This window comes from Mus musculus, chromosome 16 (assembly GCF_000001635.26).
Source record: "Mus musculus strain C57BL/6J chromosome 16, GRCm38.p6 C57BL/6J".
In the NCBI taxonomy this organism is placed as follows: Eukaryota; Metazoa; Chordata; class Mammalia; order Rodentia; family Muridae; genus Mus; species Mus musculus.
Window position 1 is genome coordinate 33,267,239 of NC_000082.6, and position 21,433 is coordinate 33,288,671.

Sequence of the window (21,433 nt, forward strand, 5' to 3'; positions counted from 1 at the left end):
CCAAAGTTTTTACATAGGGTCAAGGCCCCATAAGGTTTCTCTTTTCCATGTTAGCCTGTTCTTAGTGTAGTCCCTATGTGGGTCGTGTTTAGGCAGTCAGGTTCATAGGTATAGCTTCCCTATCACTCTGGGGAGATGCAGTCTCCCAGCAGACTTCGGTCTTTGGCTCAGATGTTCCCTCCTTAGGCACCACAGGCTCACTCCCTCTCTGTGTTTTGATCACTTGTGGTTTTCTTTAATGGTCTCCTCCTGTTGTAAAGAGAAGGTTCTTTTATGAGAGTGTGCAGACTATTTTACTTCATATTAACTTGACAAAAGCTACTGTAATCTAAGTGAAGGGAACCTCAATTGAGAAAATGTGTTTAGAAGATGAAGCTATAGGCAAGCCTATGAGGCATTTTCTTAATTAGTGACTGATGTGGATTGAGAAGGGAGGGCCCAGCCCATTGTGGGTGGCGACATCCCTGGGCTGGTGGTCCTGGGTTCTATAAGAGAGCAGGCTGAGCAAGCCATAGGGAGCAAACCAGTAAGCAGTGCCCTCCTTGGCCTCTGCATCAGCTCCTGCCTCAGCTTCCTGTCCTGTCTGAGTTCCTGTTCTGACTTCCTTTGATGATGAACAGTGATGTGCAAGTGCAAGCCAAATAAACCCTTTCCTCCCAAGTTGCTTTGGTCATGGTGTTTCATTGTGGCAATGATAATCCTGGCTAAGACGGCGGGTAAGAGCTACGAGTGAGTCCCTGTGGCTGAGCCCGTTCCTAATGGTTGCTTTGCTTACCTAGGCAGAGTTCGTGTGGCATAAACTCTCTGCTGACAACATGGACCCAGACTTTGTGGAGAGACGACGCGTGGGCTTAGAAAACTTCCTCTTGAGGGTTGCTTCACATCCTGTCCTTTGTAGAGACAAAATCTTCTATTCATTTTTAACCCAGGTATTTTTCTTCAAATTAGTATTTTAAAAATATTCATTAGAAAACAAATATTCATTAGAGTTAGGCTTTTAAAAAATTACAAAATGCTAATCCTCAGGGGTCTTTCGAATCAGCTTTTGATAGGCAGGTTATTGTGTTTGGTTTAGTTTGAAATTTGAGTTATTGGATTATGTCATTAACTACGATTTTCATTTAATTTATGTATCATTAGTGTGCATGTGTTCTCGTGAGTGTGCTATGGGAAGCGCGCACCTGTCATGGCACACAAGGCGGGGTCAGAGGACAGTTCTGTAGAGTTGGCCTCCTCTGTGACCTTTACATGGGTTCTTGGATTTGAATTTAGGTTGCCAGTCTAGCATGGCAAATGCTTTACCTAGATACTGAGCCATATCACCTACTCCATAGCTAAGCTTGTAAAAAATTACTTTGTGTGTGTGTGTGTGTGTGTGTGTGTGTGTGTGTGTATACACAACGTGTGCAGGTCAGAATCAGGGTTGGATCTCTGGGAACTGGAGTTAGCTATGCTAACCTACAGTGTGAGCACTGGATCTTCTGCTAAAAAGAGAATGTGCTCCTATCCATTGAGCCATCTCTCCAGCCCCATCATAGCTAAATTTTTATACTTAAGGATGCTAAAGACTTTATGTTTTTTACAATTACCTAAATAAAAACTTAATCTTTTTTTTTTTTTAATTAGACAGAAAACTTATTGTTACAAAGATTGGGTTTTACTATGTGGCTTTCTTTTAGAAAAATTGGGGAAAGCTTAACACTTCTTTTTTTTATATATATATTTTTTTTCTTTATTTACATTTCAAATGTTATCCCCTTTCCTAGTTTCCCCTCCAAAAACCCCCTATCTTTTCTCTCCTCCCCCTGCTCCCCAATCCACCCACTCCCATTCCTGGTCCTGGCCTTCACAGGACCAAGGGCCTCTCCTCCCTTTGATGACCAGCTAAGCCAGCTTCTGCTACAAATATAGCTAGAGCCACAAGTTCCACCATGTGTTTTCTTTGATTGGTGGTATAGCTCCAAGGAGCTCTGGGGGTACTGGTTAGTTCATATTGATGTTCCTTCTATGGGGCTTCAGTCCCTTTCAGCTCCCTGGGTACTTTCTCTAGCTCTTTCATTGGGGACTTTGTGCTCCGTCCAATGACTGTGAGCATCCACTTCTGTATTTGCCAGGCACTGGCAGAGCCTTGCAGGAGACAGCTATATCAGGCTCCTGTCAGCAAGCTCTTGTTTGCAAAAAACTTAATCTTTAGTGTTAGGAGGCCAGGTGTCTAAAATCTCAGACATGTGTTTTTTTCAAATGTTTGGAGTCTTCATTGTATGTTTAGTTTCGAGGTAAAGAGAATTTTTTAACTTCTCCCATATCACTTGAATTAAGAACAGAATGATAGAGACTCAGTTTATTTAATGTGGAATGTTATGTATTGTTTGGTTGGTTTTGCAGTAATGGTGTCTAAAACTGACTTTGATTTTTAGGAAGGTAACTGGAAGGAGACTGTGAATGAGACTGGATTTCAGCTGAAGGTAAGGACAGTCAATGGGCTAACTCTCCACGTCCCCTTCAGTTCCCAGCATGGTCCCATGAACTTACTGGAGGTCACAAGCCGATGATGACAATCAGCTTTGCATCTAATATCATTGGTGGGGTTTCAGAGACACACTCAGGTCACTTTTGATCTGTGTAGTTTTAGTGCTGTTTGGGCTGCAATAGACAGTTTCTTAATTCTACCAGAAGATACTTTAAATCAGTAATTTAAAGGCAGCTTGTAAATCTTTTCCTACAGTATCCTAGTATGCACTTCACTTGTTCTCTGACTCCCACATTTGCTTACCTGTGAGACAAGATGCTTAGGAAACCCATGCTTGGCTTTTCTTTTTTTTTGTTTGTTTGTTTGTTTGTTTGTTTGTTTTTAAAGATTTATTTATTTTATATATGTGAGTAACTCTTTTGCTGTCTTCAGACACACCAGAAGAGGGCATCAGATCCCATTATAGATGGTTGTGAACCACCATGTGGTTGCTGGGAATCGAACTCAGGACCTCTGGCAGAGCAGTCAGTGTCCTTAGCCACTGAGCCTTCTCTCCAGCCCCCACGCTTGGCTTTTCAAACATTGGTCGGCTAAAGGGTGAGACTTTGGGATGCTTCTGGAACACGAGACCCAGTGTGAAGTGAAGTAGGAGTCACTGTGAAGCGGGATCTGCTAGTGATGCAGTGGGGTTTGGGAATGAGACGGTTGCCTGAAGATCAAAAAGCTCAGTAGTGAAGATGTGGAGCTCTCCAGACCTTCCTGACGGACAGCTAGCACAGGGTATCACAGACTGAAAGAGATTTCTCCAGTGTTAATCACATGAGTCGGGTAGACAAACAGCACAAAGTTTAAAAATAAAGAATATTCCTAAATTGAACATTTGAAAAATTCTCAAGTAACATTTTAGTGGCATCATTTAGTTTTAGGTTTGGGAGTCTTTTGTATTCATCTATTACATTAAGGGATACTCAGCTGACATAGGCTGAAGACGATGTAAAGCTCCAAGCATTTCAGATAAGAGATGCTGGACCTGTATTTAATATAAGATTTTTTTTTTAGATTTATTTATTTATATATGTGAGTACACTGTAGCTGTCATCAGACACACCAGAAGAGGGCATCAGATCCCATTACAGATGGTTGTGAGCTACCATGTGGTTGCTAGGCATTGAACTCAGGACCTCTGGTAGAGCTGTCAGTGCTCTTAACTGCTGAGCCGTCTCTCCAGCCCTTAATATAAGATCTTAAATGATAGCCAGGTGTACTAGTATACATCTTTGATCCCAATGTGGGAAACAGAGGCAGGAATAGTTTGAGGCTAGCCTGGTCTTCATAATCAATTCCAAGGCAACCAGAGCTACATTGTGAGACCCTTGTTTTGAAACAAAACAAAACAAAACAAAACAAAATAAAAAAAACCCTTAAAACAAACAAATGAAGAAGAAGGAGGAGGAGGAGGAGGAAGAAGAAGAAGAAGGAGGAGGAGGAGGAGGAGGAGGAAGAAGAAGGAGGAGGAGGAAGAAGAAGGAAGAAGAAGAAGAAGGAGGAGGAAGAAGGAGGAAGAAGGAAGAAGAAGAAGAAGAAGAAGAAGGAGGAGGAGGAGGAGGAGGAGGAAGAAGAAGGAGGAGGAGGAAGAAGAAGGAAGAAGAAGAAGAAGGAGGAGGAGGAAGGAGGAAGAAGGAAGAAGAAGAAGAAGAAGAAGAAGAAGAAGAAGAAGAAGGAAGAAGAAGGAAGAAGAAGAAGAAGGAGGAGGAGGAGGAGGAAGAAGAAGGAGGAGGAGGAAGAAGAAGGAAGAAGAAGAAGAAGGAGGAGGAAGAAGGAGGAAGAAGGAAGAAGAAGAAGAAGAAGAAGAAGAAGAAGAAGAAGGAAGAAGAAGAAGAAGAAGAAGAAGAAGGAAGAAGAAGAAGAAGAAGAAGAAGAAGAAGAAGAAGAAGAAGAAGAAGAAGAAGAAGAAGAAGAAGAAGAAGAAGAAAGAAGAAGAAGGAAGAAGAAGGAAGAAGAAGGAAGAAGAAGAAAGAAGAAGAAAGAAGGAAGAAGAAGAAGAAAGAAGAAAGAAGAAAGAAGAAAGAAGTAGTAGCAGTAGTAGTAGTAGTAGTACCAGGCAAGAAAAACAAGTTCAGTATCTTAAAAACACCTCAGGCTAGGCTTAGTAGGATATCTCAAACTCCCTTGGGAGATGGAGGCCAGAGGATCAGAAGTTGAAGGTTATCCTGAGCTATATGTAGTTTTAAGATAGCCTTGGCTACTTGAAACTCAACCTCAAAAAACAAGCCAACCAAAAAAGAAACAAACAACTCCTACAGCCTCATGCATTGGTGTGAATTTGAAATTCAGCACCGGTAAACAGGAAATGTCATCAAGTGTCTGCTCTGTCATGGACTGACTCGTCTGTTGGTTTGTTTGTTTGTTTTCCGAGACAGGGTTTCTCTGTGTAGCCTTGGCTGTCCTGGAGCTCACTCTGTAGACCAGGCTGGCCTCCTCGAACTCAGAAATCCTCCTGCCTCTGCCTCCCAAGTGCTGGGATTAAAGGCGTGCGCCACCACTACCCGGCATGAACTGACTCTTACTAGTTGAGTATGTTATTGCCAGATACCAAGTTCTTTTTTTTTTTTTTTTTTTTTGGTTTTTCGAGACAGGGTTTCTCTGTATAGCTCTGACTGTCCTGGAACTCACTCTGTAGACCAGGCTGGCCTCGAACTCAGAAATCCGCCTTCCTCTGCCTCCCAAGTGCTGGGGTTAAAGGCGTGCACCACCACGCCCGGCTCCAATACCAAGTTCTTGATTGTTAATTCAGCACTTGGTGGCGCTTAGAGGAACTGTTATGATTTTAGTTTAGGAAAGAATTGGAAATAATTTGAAACTTTTTAAGACTCGTATTTGGAAGAGTTTTCTAAGAAATATTGTAAGCTATATCGTAAGTAAAATACATTACTAAAATCACGTAATTTGGGTGAGTTTTTATATATTACATGATATTAAGTCACTGATTGTGCCATTAGTTACTTATTTGTCAATCCTTGTACTCATTTTTGTTTCAAGTTTGGTGAGTTGAGAAAGCACCTGATTTGTCTGTTATTAAAGAATGTGCTATTTACACAGGCCTTTAAATTGTGTGGTCAGATGGCTTTTAAAGTATTTATATAATGTTTTGTTTTTGTATAGCCTGTGGTTAAAAACTTGAATCTTCAATAAAATATTTGAAAAGTAATAACATAATGCATTAAATTAATAATTCAAAAAGCCACATGCTGAAAGAAGTTGGAGATATTTCAGAATCTTATTTTTTTTTCTCTGCTTTAAATCTTTTGTTTTGTTTTCTTTTGTTTTGTTTTGTTTTGTTTTTCGAGACAGGGTTTCTCTGTATAGCTCTGGCTGTCCTGGAACTCACTTTGTAGACCAGGCTGGACTCGAACTCAGAAATCCGCCTGCCTCTGCCTCCCGAGTTCTGGGATTAAAGGCGTGTGCCACCACGCCCGGCTCATTTGCTTTAATTCTTATCATGGATACTTCTTGTTTCAAGTCTTCCATGAAGGAAGTGGGTTTTTTGGACAGCCTCACAACATAAATATACACACATCTATTCATATATAACGCTGTGTACATACATAGGTGTATACATATAAGGTCACATTTAATTTCTATGAAGGTCATATATCATATAAGCTAAGATTAGACAACACTGCACTCTGCAGTGTTCAGATGAAGATAACATAGCTCACTGCTATACTTTATGTCTTGCGTATTTGTGTGAATACTCATGATAGTAACTGAGTGGAAGCAGGGCAGTTCAGGGAGGACATGCAGTTAACTTTGTTATGAGAGCACTCGGTTGTGTGTGCCCCCGTCTTACACGTGTAGAGGCTGATTGAGAAGAGTCTGAACCCTTCCTCTTGCTTGGAGCATCAGAGACAAGGTGTGGGCCTCTGCTAGTCTCTGAGATTCCACATTCTGAGTGCCTGCAGATGCGAGTACTCACTCCTCTAAGTGCTGTGCAGGCCGTGATGACTGACATTTTCTTTCTTTCTTTCTTTCTTTCTTTCTTTCTTTCTTTCTTTCTTTCTTTCTTTCTTTCTTTCTTTCTTTCTTTCTTCTTTCTTTCTTCCTTCCTTCCTTCCTTCCTTCCTTCCTTCCTTCCTTCCTTCCTTTCTTTCTTTCTTTCTTTCTTTCTTTCTTTCTTTCTTTCTTAAAGATTTATTTATTTATTATATGTGAGTACACTGTAGCTGTCTTCAGACACTCCAGAAGAGGGCATCAGATCTCATTACAGATGGTTGTGAACCACCATGTGGTTGCTGGGATTTGAATACAGTGCTCTGAACAGCTGAACTATCTTGCCTGCCCAACTGACATGTTGACTGACATGTTCTTAAGGAGCGTGTAATGTGATAAATGATGGTAAATTATTTAAATGAAAATAATTTGAAGAGTGATAAGTAGCATAAAGAAACTACTATGATCATTGTTAATGAGACAGCAGGGTTCATTTTCTAGAATTACTTTAAGGTGAGTGTTAGCCAGGTATAGTGGCTAGCAACACAAAACACATTTCTTTCTCAGAAAGGAATAAGAAAATATTCTGAGGCAAACGTTAGCAAGCATGGCCTGGAAACACACAAGTAGGTTGCCTACGTTGTGCTGTGGAGGGTGCATGGATTTTAGAGTCACAGAACAAAAGATAGTCATACCTTAGTGCCTTTTGTAAAATGTTGCAGGTGGACAGGTTACAGGAGAGCCAGGAAAAGGTGCTGGAGGCTTCAGGTGCTTTTTGATGACATTCTTAGTCTTGGGGTTGGTGGAAGCTGGTGGTCTGTTAAGAATATATTCCAGCTGTTCAGCGGTGCACACCTTTAATCCCAGCACTGGGGAAAGCACAGACAGGCATATGTCTGTGTGTTAGAGGCCAGCCTAGAATACAGAGTGAGTTCCAGAACAGCAGAGAAAACCTTGTCTGAGGGAGAAAAAAAAAAGGAAAAAAATTATAGGATCAAAAGTGAGATTTGGGGCTTGGGAGATGTCTCAGAGGTTAAGAGCACTGACTGCTCTTCCAGAGGTCCTGAGTTCAATGCCCAACAACCACATGGTGGCTCACAACTATCTATAATGGGGATCTGATGCCCTCTTCTGGTGTGTCTGAAGACAGTGACAGTGTAGTCATATACATAAAATAAATAAATAAATCTTTAATTAAAAAAAAGTGAGATTTGAAGCCGAACATGGTGGTGTACACCTTTAATCCCAGCACTCAGGAGGCAGAGGCAGGCAGATCTCTGAGTTTGAGAGCAGCTTGGGCTATACAGAGAATCCCTGCCTCAAAATACACAAGCAAATATGAGACTTGGGATAACTAGAGACATGGCCCTATGGTTAAGAGCACTGTCTGTTCTCCCAGAGGACCCAACTTCAAGTGTCCGTACCCAAGTGGTGGCTCATAAACATCTTTCTGTAACCAGTCCAGGATCCAGGCCTTCCTCTGGCCTCCACAAGCACCAGGCCTGTACATGGTACACAGACATGCTAGACATGCATGTAGGCAAGACACCCCCACACATGAATAAATACGCTTATTTATTATTTTAAAGTGAGGCTAGAGAGGCTAAAGAGGTAGCTTAGCAATTCAGAGCACTTGCTACTTTTGCAGAGGACCAGGGTTCTGTTCTTGGTTCCCAAGAGGTTGCTCACCAACCATCTGTATCTCCAGTTCCAGACTTCTTTTGGCCTCTGGGCACCAGGTACACATGTGGTACCCATACATACACACAGGCAAAACACTCATACACATAAAAATAAAAGAAATAAATCCTTCCGCATTTTCAGTATTCATAGCTTGGCTCTGGTGTTGCAGGAGCCGGGTCTAGAGGAGCAGGTTTACCACATTGCTTCTGTTTTCTTAGGGAATAGGGAGTCCTGGTGGTTTTGGTTTGCTCCGTTTTACTAATTGAGAGTATTTGAAATTGTAGTTTGGAAATTGGAATAATGTAAAGTCTTTATGAGGATAGAGATTTTTTAAAAACCAAATTACATTTTGAAATTGATTTATAATTGAACTACTATTTTCATTGAGTACTGTGCCTTAAGCAAAAAAAAAGTTATTTAGTTTTCTTTTTTTCTTTCCTTCTCTCTCGCTCTTTCTCTTTCTTTCTTTCTTTCTTTCTTTCCTTCTTTCTTTCTTCTTTCCTTCCTCCCTCCCTCCCTCCCTCCCTCCCTCCCTCCCTCCCTCCCTCCCTCCCTTCTTTCTTTCTTTCTTTCTTTCTTTCTTTCTTTCTTTCTTTCTTTCTTGTTTTTGGAGACAGGGTTTCATTATGTAGCCCTGTTCTGGAACTCACTATCTAGATAAGGCTGGCTTCAAACAAACAGAGGTCTACCTGCCTTCCAAGTGCTAGGACTAAAGGAGTGTGCCACTATACCTGGCTCAATTTTCTTGTAAAAATTTAGTATTTAAAAATGTTAAGTACATCTGATGAGATGAAATCCTTGTTTAGTATGTCTCCCTGTCTCTTCTTAGAGAACACTTATCTAGAAATAAGTTAGGAAGATGTGCTGTCTCCTAGCACAGGCACATCGTCTCACACTGCAGTCCTAGTGCTGTGGAGCTGGAGCTCAGAGCGTCAGGAGTACAGGCAGTTGGGCTCCATCATGCCCTGTCTCAAAAGCCAAAACAGAACAAACAGAAAGGGATGGCTTCACGCGATGAACCAGCTGTATAGCAGTGTGATGTTGTCTAGCTTGCTTTATTTAGCAAAGCATTACTGTACTACAGATACTTTCATTTTTTTTCTGAGACATTGATTATGATAAGAAAAATGAAGGCTTGTTGGTTTGGAGTCCGCCTGAGGACTACATTCAGAGTGCACAGGATCTTCATGAGGCAGCAGGGTCACAGCTGAACCAGGCAGATCATTGCCTTTCTTGCAAGGCTTTCGAGAAAAGTCAGACTTGTCCTGTGACTCACCACATGCAGAGCTGATGCCATTACTGGTACATTAGTGTTTGCAGGTGTACTTTGAATCACTGAAGGCCATCACTCATAGAAGAATATTCATTCTAATTTTTAAACATGCTTATGTAGTTTTCTCAAAAAGAATTACTAAGCTACTCTTCAATATGTTTAATGTGCTTACAACAAGTGATATTAAAAAAGTACTTGAGCACTTTAATTTTGAAGGAAAAGTAGAAATGTTTGAATTTTATACCCTGAAATATAATTGTATTAAGTCAACAAATTATTTTTTCCAGGCAGACTCCAGGTTAAAAGCGCTTAATGCAACATTCAGAGTGAAAAACCCAGACAAGTAAGGCTTTGCTTTAATAACATTTGCAATGTTGTTTTGAATGGTGCCTATCAATCTATTTAATTTTTCATTTCTGAATGTATGCACTTAATTTGCCGAATATTTTAAATAATAATTCACATTTAGTGAAACCTTTTTAAAGTCTAAACTGATTTTGAGATTGTGTAATTTGGGTGTTCGGTTGTGTCTAAAGTTTTAGAAAATAAGACCATTGCTTTTTCTCCTAAAAAGATTCATTAAGTGCTGAAGATATAAGAAAAATGACAGAAGTAATTTTGTGTAATTTTTCTTGGTTGGGTGCTTATCAAATGTGCAGAATTTAAGAAAATTATGTTTTCATAAACAGTCTAGTTTGCATGCCAAAAAACCGAGGATAAGTCCAGAAGTGTAAGGGTCCCGAGGTGTTGTGTTACTGAAGACCTTGACTTCATAACCATCAGTCTAGCTCGAGAGCGCTGCTGCCCTAGATGCTGGGCCTTAGCAGATGTCCCTCCTTGGGACGAGACAGACACTAGAGATTTAGAGTTCACTCACTCTCTGAATCTGGTGGGTGGGCCAGGCTCTTCATTGCATGCTCCTTTGCAGGAATCATGCTTTTTAGAGATGGTTTGTAGCTTCATGTCTTTAGGCTTAGGAGGTGGTTAGATTTCTCTCGTGAGGCCTTCAGCACTAATTTCTCTGTAGGCTAAATTCTTATCAAATGAAGCCTAAGCTTGCATATTTTGATAACGTGTCATGTCTGATTATAACTTACAAACTGACATTATTAACAATAATGCCCCTGTTTTACTTGTTTTGTGGTAGGGATGAAACCCAGGGCCTCTTGTGTGCTAGGCAGACCCTCTGCTACCAAGTTAAATCTGTAGCTTTTCTTGATTTTTGACATAAATTTTGAATATAAAATAAAAGCGAATATTCTAAAGTTTTACCATTAGGAAGTGGTAATGATAATCATTGAATTTTTGTTTCTTTTTTCTTTATTATTTTTAATTATAAGTATGTGTCTAACATTTGCACTTTGTTACACTAACACATACACTGAGCTTCCTTTTGGTTGGGTTCTTTTCTTAGGTGATTGTTGACTGTACAAGTTGTAAAGGTGTAAGTGGGGCCTGGAGAGACAGCTCAGGGGGATATGCACCTGGTAACTCTTGTAGAGGTCCCCACATGGTAGCTTGCAACCATCTGTAACTCCAGGTCCAGGGAATCCCATACTCTCATCTGACCTCTGTGAACACCAGCCATACTCATGGTGCACACACATACATAGAGGGAAAACACACACATAAAATGAGTAGATAGTTTTTTGAGGTGGGGCGGGGTCTCACTATTACCTGGTTCTTAGAACTCACTGTTTAGACTAGGTTATTCTTGAATCTACCTGCTCTCTGCCTACTGAGTGCTGGGATTAAAGTTGTACACTACTAGACCTGACTTTAAAAAGAAAGAAAACAAAGAAAGAAGTTTTAAGAAGAAAGTATAAGAGAATTTGTATGACTTAATACTTTTAGTATACTAAGACAGTGAAGACCAAAACCATAAGAAAATAGGAGAGCAATATAAAATAGGTAACGGCTGACTCAAAAATACTGTGTGAGATTTGCTTGGGGTACCTGTCCAGGTTGAGAGGGTATAGTGACTACAGGCCCAAGGATGTAGGAATGGAGAAGAGAAAAGGCATCGTGGGCTGTAATGACTGAGGCAGTGTTCAGAAAGGAATAAAAGTTGCATTGGTATAGACAACCCCAGCTCACAGGCTCCATTGGAATCTGTGTTTACACATTAGCTCTTCTTGCCTCAGATTCAAGGATTGGACATGGTTGGTGTTGTGAGAGTATGGAATTCAGACATGATCGTGTGTGCTTCTTCAGTCTCTAACAATGCCATGTCACTTAGGTTCTGAGATGGTCCTTCTTTTGCTGTGCAGACAGTACTGGATTTTGCCTTTGCCAAAGACTCTAGATCTCATTTCTGAAAGATCCTTGCCTCCATTTCTTACAGACCGCTGTCCAAGGCTTGATGGATTCTTTAGTTTCACTGTTAAGTCTTCCCATTCCCAGTATCTGGTCCCTGAAGATGCTGGCTCTGTTCTGACCATCTCTATGGGTGTCTAGAATCCTAATGCTGGCTCTGGTGACCTGATTGATCCCGTGGGGAGGCTGTTTCCTCCCTAACCCCCCTGTCCTTTAAAAGAAAGCGCAGCGTTCTGTTCCTTGGGTGGTGAAAGAGTGGTGTCCCTTGGACAGTCTGTCACCGGGCGGGCACTTAGGACCTCTGGTTCCCGCTTGTAACTTTGGTGGACTGACCTTCCACTGTCTTGTGAAATTTCGCCTAGCCTAATGGGACAGCAAGAACTTTATAGTTAGGCCTGATCTAAAAGGAAAGGCCCTTAGGGAGACACTAGGGATTCACAGTGAGCCATCTGTCTTAGCTTCCCAAGAGCTGAGGAGTTGTTCATATCTCAATAGTGTGTGCATGTGTGTACATGGTGTATGTGAATACATGCAGGTTCCAGAAGAGGACATTAGTCTTCCTCTATTGCTTTTCACCTGATTTTCTGAGACAGTGTCTCTCATTGAACCTAAAGCTCACCGTCTGGGTAGCCTAGCTGGCCATGAGGTTCCAGGACCCACCCACCTCAGTCCTACAGTTGCTAGAGTTACAGCCGTGCCTGACTTTATTCGGTGCTAGAGATTTGATCTCACGGCCTCTTGCTTTCCTGGAAAGCTCTCTGCCTACTAAATCATCTCCCCAGCCCCTCAGTAGGTTCTTAAAAACAGACATTTCAGGAATTCTTAGATATGGCTGAAGAAAGAGAGTACTCCAGGAGAGCCTTCAAGGTGACAGAGTGCAGTGGGTTAACCGCGGTGAAAAGAAGTTGGGAAGTAACGAGGCATAAAATCTAGAGAATAAGATGGAAACTGAATCTAAAGAAGTGTGGATTTGGGAAAACTTTAAATTGACTGGCAGAAATGAAAGTGAGGTTTTCCCCAGGTTGGCTTCTGTTCCCTGTGTGGAGAATGACATCAGATTCTTGGTGTCAGGCTAGAAAGATGGTTCCGTAGGTTAGAGCACTTGCTGATCTTCCAGAGGGACGCAGGTTCGATCCCACATAATGGTTTACAATCACTCGTAGCTCCCTCCAGTTTAAGGCATCCAATGTCCTCTTCTAAGCTCCATGGGCACTGAGGGTGCAAGAGGTGTGCACCAACATTCACATTAGAGCAAAACACTCTATTTTAAACAAGCTTGGGGTCTTTGTGGAGAATTGGAAATAAAGGTTACTGAGAATCATTAAGAATATAAGAACGTTAGAGATGGCTATTAAAGTTGTATATATTTTTCAGCACCATAAACTTTTCCTGTTTTGGTTAGTTTTCAGAATCATTTTCTATACCCACAGATTTTTATCTCTACCTTGGTCCCTTTTTGCATCTTTTCTTGGCTTTGAGTTTGTGCATGTATTTGATGCTATTTTATTTTAGAATATTTTTCTATTTATATTAGTTTGTAATGTTCAGGGACAGGATGTGATTAGATAGAACGAGTTTCATTATTCTCAGGAACTGCCATTTTGTGTAGGAACAAACGTTGACTACTTGTTTTCCTAAGTGCAGTTTTGTTTCCTGTTTCAGGAGGTTTACTGAGCTGAGGCACTACAGTGATGAGCTGCAGTCTGTCATCTCGCATCTCCTTCGAGTCAGAGCTGTAAGTGATCTGGCACTCTGTGACATCCCCAAGGATGGTGCTTGTCACTGAGTCGACATGCTTCTAAATACTGAGTGTATTTATGGTGGATGAGTGATTTTACATGCAAATCTAGTGTGTTCATCTCACAAACTGCCTCGTAAGAGAAATGGGAGTCTTTTCTGTTAGAAACAGTTTGAAGAGTTTGAATCCATTACTTTCTTCCTGGTGTGTCATGGTGTAACTGACATCTTATCAAAAGGCCTGTCATTTCAGAGTGGAATGTAAATAGTGAAGGATGTTGTATTAGACTCCTTAGAGTAGAGTAAATTCCTCAGTGTCTCTCATTGAACCTAAAGCTCACCATCTGGGTAGCCTAGCTGGCCATGAGTCTTTGAGGGTTTGTTTGTTTTTGGTTTTGTTTTTTTAAGCTTTGTGGGATAATTTGTGGCTATTAGGACATCTTATATCTGTGTCCTTTAATAAGACAGGGTCTTGCTGTACAGCCCAGGCTTAACTATCTTCCTGCGTCTCCTTCCCCATTGCGTACTCCATGGAATAAATTCCACATAATAGGGGCTGGAGAGATGGCTTAGCAGTTAAGAGCACTGACTGCTCTTCCGAAGGTCCTGAATTCAAATCCCAGCAACCACATGGTGGCTCACAACCATCTGTAATGGAATCCGATGCTCTCTTCTGGTGCATCTGAAGACAGCTACAGTGTACTTATGTATAATAATAAATAAATCTTTTTTTTTAATTCCAAATAATCTTACATAAGGTACTAGTCTGCAATGACAAAAGGGTTAAGGAGCAAGCACTGTGCTTGGACATGCATTGTAATGCAAGTGGGGAAAAGTATTTTTCAGTAAATAGAGTGCCTGGAAGCTTGTCATCCGATCTTCTCAGAACCTGAGACAGGTTCACCAGGGCTGGGGTCATATCACATGTTGACTGAAATCCTCCTGAGATGGAATATATTGAATATAAAAGAGCCCACCAACATGACAAATCACATCATGGTGTGAGCATGTTAAAGATCCCAGGAAGCCAGAGCCCGGGGAGAGGGCCCCCTTGCTCAGTTTTTTAACAGTCCATTCTCAGTGTGCATTTGCTGGGGTCCCATAATAATTAAGTCCTTTCAGAGTTATTGTCCCTAGTGATCTTCTTCTTATGAGGCCTCACACACTTTATTGAAAACCAAGATTCTAACACACTAAGCCATAACAGAAACTGTCAAACCATAATAGATTCCTTAATATACTGTAAAATGCTAAGTAAAGAAAGTCACACTGGAGTGACTATTATCTTACTAGTTGGAAGCAAGAACTGAATATTAGAAAGGATTTTAAGTTGATGAGCTGAAATTTCTAGATCTTTCATGACTTTGAAATTCCACACATTAAGTATGAGTTATTGTGAAGTTCTGACAATATCAGTGGGACCATGTGATATCTTCTGATTAACTTGGTTTTTGGAACAGTTCTGAAATTAGGAGGAAGGGCATGAGACATGGAGAGTAACAGCAGGACAAGACATAGGGATGGAAGGCTAAAGGCCCACACGAACATAGGCTTGAAACCATACAGAAAGCCCCTGGGACTTGCCTTTTCCTAAAGCTAGTGTCAGCTGTAGAAGATGGCTCAGATCAGTGGACCCCTTTGCCAAACCTCTGTCTCCAAAACATTGCACTTCATAACAGTAGCAAAATACAGTTATAAAGTAACAGCAACGATAATTTTATTGTTGGAGGTCACCACCACATGGGGAACTGTATTAAAGCGTCACAGCATCAGGAAGGCTGAGAAGCACTGGCTCAGATGTTTAAGGTTGGTGGTGGTGCACACCTTTAATTTCAGCGCTTGGGAGGCAGAGGCAGGTGGATCTTTATGAATTTGAGGCTAGCCTAGTCTACAGAGTGAGTTCCAAGATAGCCAGGGTACACAGAGGGGAAAAAGGAAGAAAGAAATGAAAGGAAAAATAGAAGTGTCACCTTTTGTGTTGGGGAAAGTTCTTTTAGGACTGCTGGGTATGAGTTAAGTACTTAAGTCGAGCAGAGCTCCTTAGGCAGAGCAGGTGGCCTGAGAGCCAAGAAGGGTTGAAACTGGTCTTTGCTGTTCACACCAGGCAAATACTGGAACCTTCTAGGATTTATTTTCTAAAAAGGAGAGTGGTACTTGCCCATCACATTGTGGGTGCTAACGCTTCTTACATGGATGAATGCCTTGTACTGATTAAAGCCCTATAAGGTCATTTTTATTTTGTAAGCTAACACAAAGGAATCAAAACTTTTTCTTGACCATTGTTTGTGCACTGTCCTTTGTGGAAGGTCCTTTTATTCTCATTTTATATAATATGAAACACAATGAAGTTAATAAACTCTAGTACTGCTCAGTAGACAAATACAGGGATCCAGAATGAGACTGTGAGCCTGCCTTAAGAGCCCATGCTCTTAGCCACCTGCAGATATATCTGGACAAAAGATGGGAAGAAAACTGACACTTGCTGAGTCACCCTGGTTGGCACATCAAGTGAGGGAGAACATGCCCTTATCTCCTAAAGATACAATGTAAAGATTTGGAGTACTCTGATGTAGTCTCACAGCTCTACATAACAGCTGCACTCCGGGCTGGGGAGATGACTCAGGGCAGGAGCACTTGTTGCTGTTGTGGAAGACCCAGTAGGTTACCAGCAACCAGACAGTGGCTCATAACCATGTGTAACTCTAGTTCCTCTTCTATACTGTGCAGTATATACATATGTGTATGCAGAATATACATGTGGTGCACAGACATACATATAGGCAGAACACATACATATAAATAAATCTTTTCAAGAAACAACTGAACTCATACTTGTTTAGCATATTTCTGTTTCCTATTGCACTCTCTTGCTTCTTCTCCAGATGGAATCACATTTTAATATAACCTTGCTAGTATTCTAAAAACACAAGTTTACTCTGCTAGCATTTTAAAGATGTAAATTATAGTTATTGACATCATATAAGTATTTTATAATTGTTTGTAAATATGGTAATATTTGCAGCTCAATCGGAGAGGGCGGCAGGAGAGGATCATGCACAGCTCCTTTGGAAACCATTTCTATCAGGAGTCTTTTTTTTTTTTGAGGCAGGGTCTCACTATGGAGACTAAGCTGGCCTAGGGCTCAGTCTGTAGAGTAACTAGGCTGTCTTTGAACTCACAGAGATGCACTTGCCTCTGCCCCTCTAATGCTGGAATTAGAGGTGTGTGCCACCAGGCTCAGCTAGGAGTTTTAAGTCTCAGAATCTCTGAAATATGTTGGGAGACTTAGAGGAGAAAAAACTGTGTGTGTCCGCCATCTAATGGCACGTCACATTTTCTTTTCCATTGTCTCCTCTTCCCCTTCAGAAAGGTTATCTGCATTTTAGCTCCAGCTACAAGAACTTAAGACTCTGATTTAATACAGCTGTTGGATGTGTTGCTAAAGCTAGTGCTAACATGCTGGGCAGACTCCTGCTTCTCTTGCTATCAGAACTGTAGAAGGGGTAATTAGCAACTGATAAAAAGTACTGGGAACACCAAGTAAATACATGGTGTATTTGTGTTTGATGGGCTCTTGGAGATTATTTTCTTGGTTTATTATACTAAGCATGATTTTCTTCATCTCAAAATGAATATGAATTTTTTAAAAAAGTAATCTATATATGATTTCAACCTAATACTAATTTCTGTTAAATATTTCAGAGAGTAGCAGATCGACTCTATGGTGTATATAAAGTACATGGGAATTATGGGAGAGTTTTTAGGTAAGTATCATATGAGTATAAACATTTAGCTCCAATTAGCTTTTTGGCTTAAAAAAAGTATTTTAAAGCTTTTATAGTGTATGAGTTGTTAGAATATATATCTAACTTTGTGTGGTCGGGTGCACATGTTGGGAGGTGTGCACATGTTGAGAGGTGTGCACGTGTGTAGAAGCCAGAGGTTCCCACTGGATATCTTCTGATCACTCTCTACCTCATCATTGAGGGAGGTTCTCTTACGTAATCTAGAGCACACCGGTTTGGATTAGTCTAGCTAGCCAGCTTTCACTGGGAATCCTCTTTTCCTCCCTCCCAAGTGCTGGGGTCACAGACAGGCTGTCATAGTGAATGTGTGCTAGCTGTCCACACTCTGGTCCTTGGGCTTACATTTCCCTAGACTCCTGATGCTTTGAGAACCCTGTAGCTATGGCTGGCCTGGAACCTCTTATATTGTAGCTCAGGCTTATCTCAGGCTTAAAACAATTCCCCTATCTCTGACTCGAAGTGTTGAGATTTACAGCCATGTTTTATTGTGCCTGACAGAACAGTATTCAATGATGTCCTGAAGCAACAGCTTTCACTTTTCAAATAAATATTTTTATTTTAAAGGCATCTGTAAACAAAAAAGTGGGGAGGAAATTCTGTATACTGGGTGAGATTCCTGACTGGAGGGGCACAAGGCCTTTTACTTTCTCTGTTGATTGTCTGGGGAGAGTCACTAGAAACTGCTACCTAATAGAATTGGATACTTTCTCTTTCTTTTACTTTATTATTTTATAATATATGAAGACTTTGGCAAGAGGAGTGTTTCAGTGGTTAGCGTAAAGGCTGGAGGTGTAGCTCAGGGGTAGGACAGTTGTCTAGTTGTCTGAGGCCCTGGGCTCCGTCCTCAGTACCAAACTCAGGAGTATATGGATATATATGTGTATGACTTTCCTATCTTGGTTACTTAAATCATCTTTAATACTTTTTAATTTATTTTATATTGGGGTGTTTTGCTGTGTATGTACATGTGTACCGCCTGTGTGCCTCGTGCCTATGGAGACTAGAAGTTCCTCTGGAACTAGGGTTTGTGGCCTTCATGTGGGTGCTGGGACTCATCCCTAGGTCATTAGAGACATGATCTTACTGTGTAGCCCTGGCTGGCCTGGAACTCACTATGTACCCCAGGCTGGCCTTCAATTTTTCCTGTAGTCAGAGATGACTTTGAACTTCAGCCTTTCTAGTGCTAGGACTACAGGATGTGCTCCCACATTAGTTAGGATGGTACTGAGAATCACACTTGGGGTTTGGAGCAAGATAGGCAGGTATTCTACCAACTGAGATACTCCCTAGCTCTGCGTGCTTATGTTCTTACCTTTAATTATTAAAATTTAAGGAAAACCAATGGACTTGCATCACAGACAGTAAATCCAAATATGAGTCCTAGCTAGAAAAGGATCTTGTGACCCATTCCATTGAATAATATTCCATAGAGCTAGTTCATGGTATTTTTGTTCTTTCTTTCTTTTCTTCTAGTGAATGGAGTGCCATCGAAAAAGAAATGGGGGATGGGCTGCAGAGTGCTGGGCATCACATGGACGTGTGAGTACCTGGGGCTAAGAGCTGGGCCTGCTCGGGGTGGGGACTGCTTGCCCTCTGATCTCTGTCAAGTTTTATAGAAACATTTTGCATATATAGATAGAACTTGTTCTTCTCAGGAATGCAAGGTTAGTTAATACATGTGTTTCAAGACTGGTCTAATTCATGTAGTGACAGAAGAAAGATAAAAATCTGTATTTGCATTTCAGTGTCTACAGAAACGTTATTTGACACACTTTAACACTGTCAATAATAAACATTTTCAAGATGGTCCTTCACCTCCCAGTCTCTGCTGCCATGTCACATGGTAGGGCTGGCACTGCCAGCCAGAGCAGGGAAAACTGGCTGAGTCCTTCCTAACGAACTTGAGTTCTCTGGCTGGACAAACCTGGAAACCTGAAAGCTGTTAGACTGGAGAGGGCCGCCAGGGTTTTAACCCCGAGACACCAGAACCGTAGCTGGCGCCGTGGGGTGATTCAGCGGTGGAGGGATGATGTCCAGTGCCTGCAAAGTCCAGCCCAGGGCAGGTGGTGCTCAGGGCAGGTCTGCTGATTGGTCTCCTGGGGGAGCAGGACCTCAGGAGCAGAGCACACTCTGGGTGGGGAAGATGCTTCAGGAACAGTGCGGTTTGTTGTTATTGTTGTTTAAGAGTGACATTTCTCATGCAGAATGTAAAAGAATATTATAGTCTGAAGTTGGCATTTCAGACTCATGCTGTGAGGTCAAGGACATGGCAAGTGGGACACACTTGTCATGCAGGCACTGGGAAGGTAGAGGCAGGAGAACCAGAAGATCCCTCACTGCACAGGGAGTCTGAGGACACTTAGATGAGACCTCAAACATTTTTTCTTTGAATGTAAATTTATATATAAGGCATGTGTGAAGGTTCCTATCAAAACAAAAATGAAAAAAAAATTGAAAAACAAAAAACCGCATTAAAGCCAATGAGGGGGTTCAGTGGGTAAAGGTCCTTGCTTCCAAGTCTGATGACCTGAGTCCCACCTCGTGAAAGGAAAGGACCAGTGCCTGAAAGGTGTTCTCTGTCTTCCACCATGGACCACGGTGCACGCGCACACACACCTCATATCAATAAAAGGAAATTACGTATGTTTAAATAGCTCTTTTAAACCAATAAGAAAAAGAAAAGGTAAATGCTCTCCTCATGAACAAGATGAATATGTCAGGTAATGGATATGTTAATTAAATTGAATCTATCATGCCATAGTGAACCTATATTAAACCCTCACTTTTACATTATAACTCAGTCAGTGCACCTTGAACTACTCAAAGATAGGAAAATAGTTTCTTTAAATATTTAATTTTTATGCCATATTCAAATTAACTAGCTTTTTAAAAAGATTTTTAAAAAATTATTCATCTTTTTGGATGTGTTCCGGTGTGTGTGAACGATATGACATGCCCGGTGTGTGTGAACGATATGACATGCCCGGTGTGTGTGAACGATATGACATGCCCGGTGTGTGTGAATGATATGACATGCATGTTCAGATGCCCACAGAGACCAGGAGAGGGTGTGGGATCCTCTGGAGATGGAGTTATAGGCGCTTGTAAGCTGCCACTTCTTTAAAACATTAATACTTCTTGACACAGTTAGAATATTTATGCCTTCTTTCTTACACAGGTATGCATCTTCTATTGATGATATTTTGGAAGATGAAGAGCACTATGCAGATCAGCTGAAGGAGTATCTGTTTTATGCAGAAGCACTTCGGTGGGTATCTAATGACAGACCTGTAGATGTAGGCAGTAGTTACTTTTTAAAAGATTTCCTTGTGTCAGACCCTGTAGTGAGGCCCCAGTGTAGCCACACTTTGGCTAATTTTCTGTGTACTAATTAGTGTTCCACGCTTTCAACCCCTAACACTAAATAGGAGAGGAAAAAAAGGATAGATGGGAAAGGGGGTGACGTTTTCATTAACTACTTCCTGCTGATTAGAGGCATTGTTCCTTGGGGCAAGTTTGATCCTCGCCATCAGGGTATCTAATTTCTTGTTTCTTTTTGGCACACAATAACTTAACAAACCATGACCAGCAGCACCCAGCCAACAACCCTCTAAGCCTCTTAGGACCCTAGCATTTATCTGCCACTGGCAAAATCCTGCTTCTGTGAAAGCAGGGGGCAGTCATAGCTGCTGTGGGCAGCTGAAGTACCCACATCCCATACTGGCATTCAAACAAAAATAATACTGCTGGTTGTTTGTGTGTTTGTTTTAATTCTCACTGCACCACAGTATATTCCCCAAACAAGCATTAAAATAAGAAGTCCCCCCATAAAGCATCTTCTTCAGAAGAGCTTCCTGCTGGGTGCTTCTGGCCTGTTTCTTCCTGTTTTCTCCAGTTTGAAAATTGGACCCAAAATACAGGCAGAGTATAGAGCACTACAGAGACAAACCGAATTCTCTGCTAGATAGACTTACTGGATAAGAAAAAGTCAGTATGTTCCCTCCTCCCTCCTTCTTGTCTTAAGTTACTTTTCTGTTGCTCTACACGGTGACCAAGGCAGCTTACAAAAGAAACCATTTGATTTTGGAAAGCTAGTCTACGCACATCAAAGTGGGAACATGCCGTGGGAACATGCCCGCAGGAAGGCGGGGCGGCAGG

The 21,433-nt window shown here is 41.4% G+C and overlaps 1 protein-coding gene across 1 annotated transcript in view; it reads left to right on the forward strand.

Annotated features, from left to right (window-relative positions):
- Snx4 (sorting nexin 4) overlaps positions 1-21,433 on the forward strand; it is a 48,107-nt gene that overhangs the window by 15,783 nt on the left and 10,891 nt on the right. Inside the window, exons 4-10 of the mRNA NM_080557.2 lie at positions 780-929; positions 2,418-2,465; positions 9,704-9,759; positions 13,395-13,467; positions 17,172-17,233; positions 18,749-18,814; positions 20,454-20,543. Of these exons, the coding sequence (NP_542124.1) occupies positions 780-929; positions 2,418-2,465; positions 9,704-9,759; positions 13,395-13,467; positions 17,172-17,233; positions 18,749-18,814; positions 20,454-20,543 (545 nt within the window). The remainder of the gene's footprint in view (positions 1-779; positions 930-2,417; positions 2,466-9,703; positions 9,760-13,394; positions 13,468-17,171; positions 17,234-18,748; positions 18,815-20,453; positions 20,544-21,433) is intronic.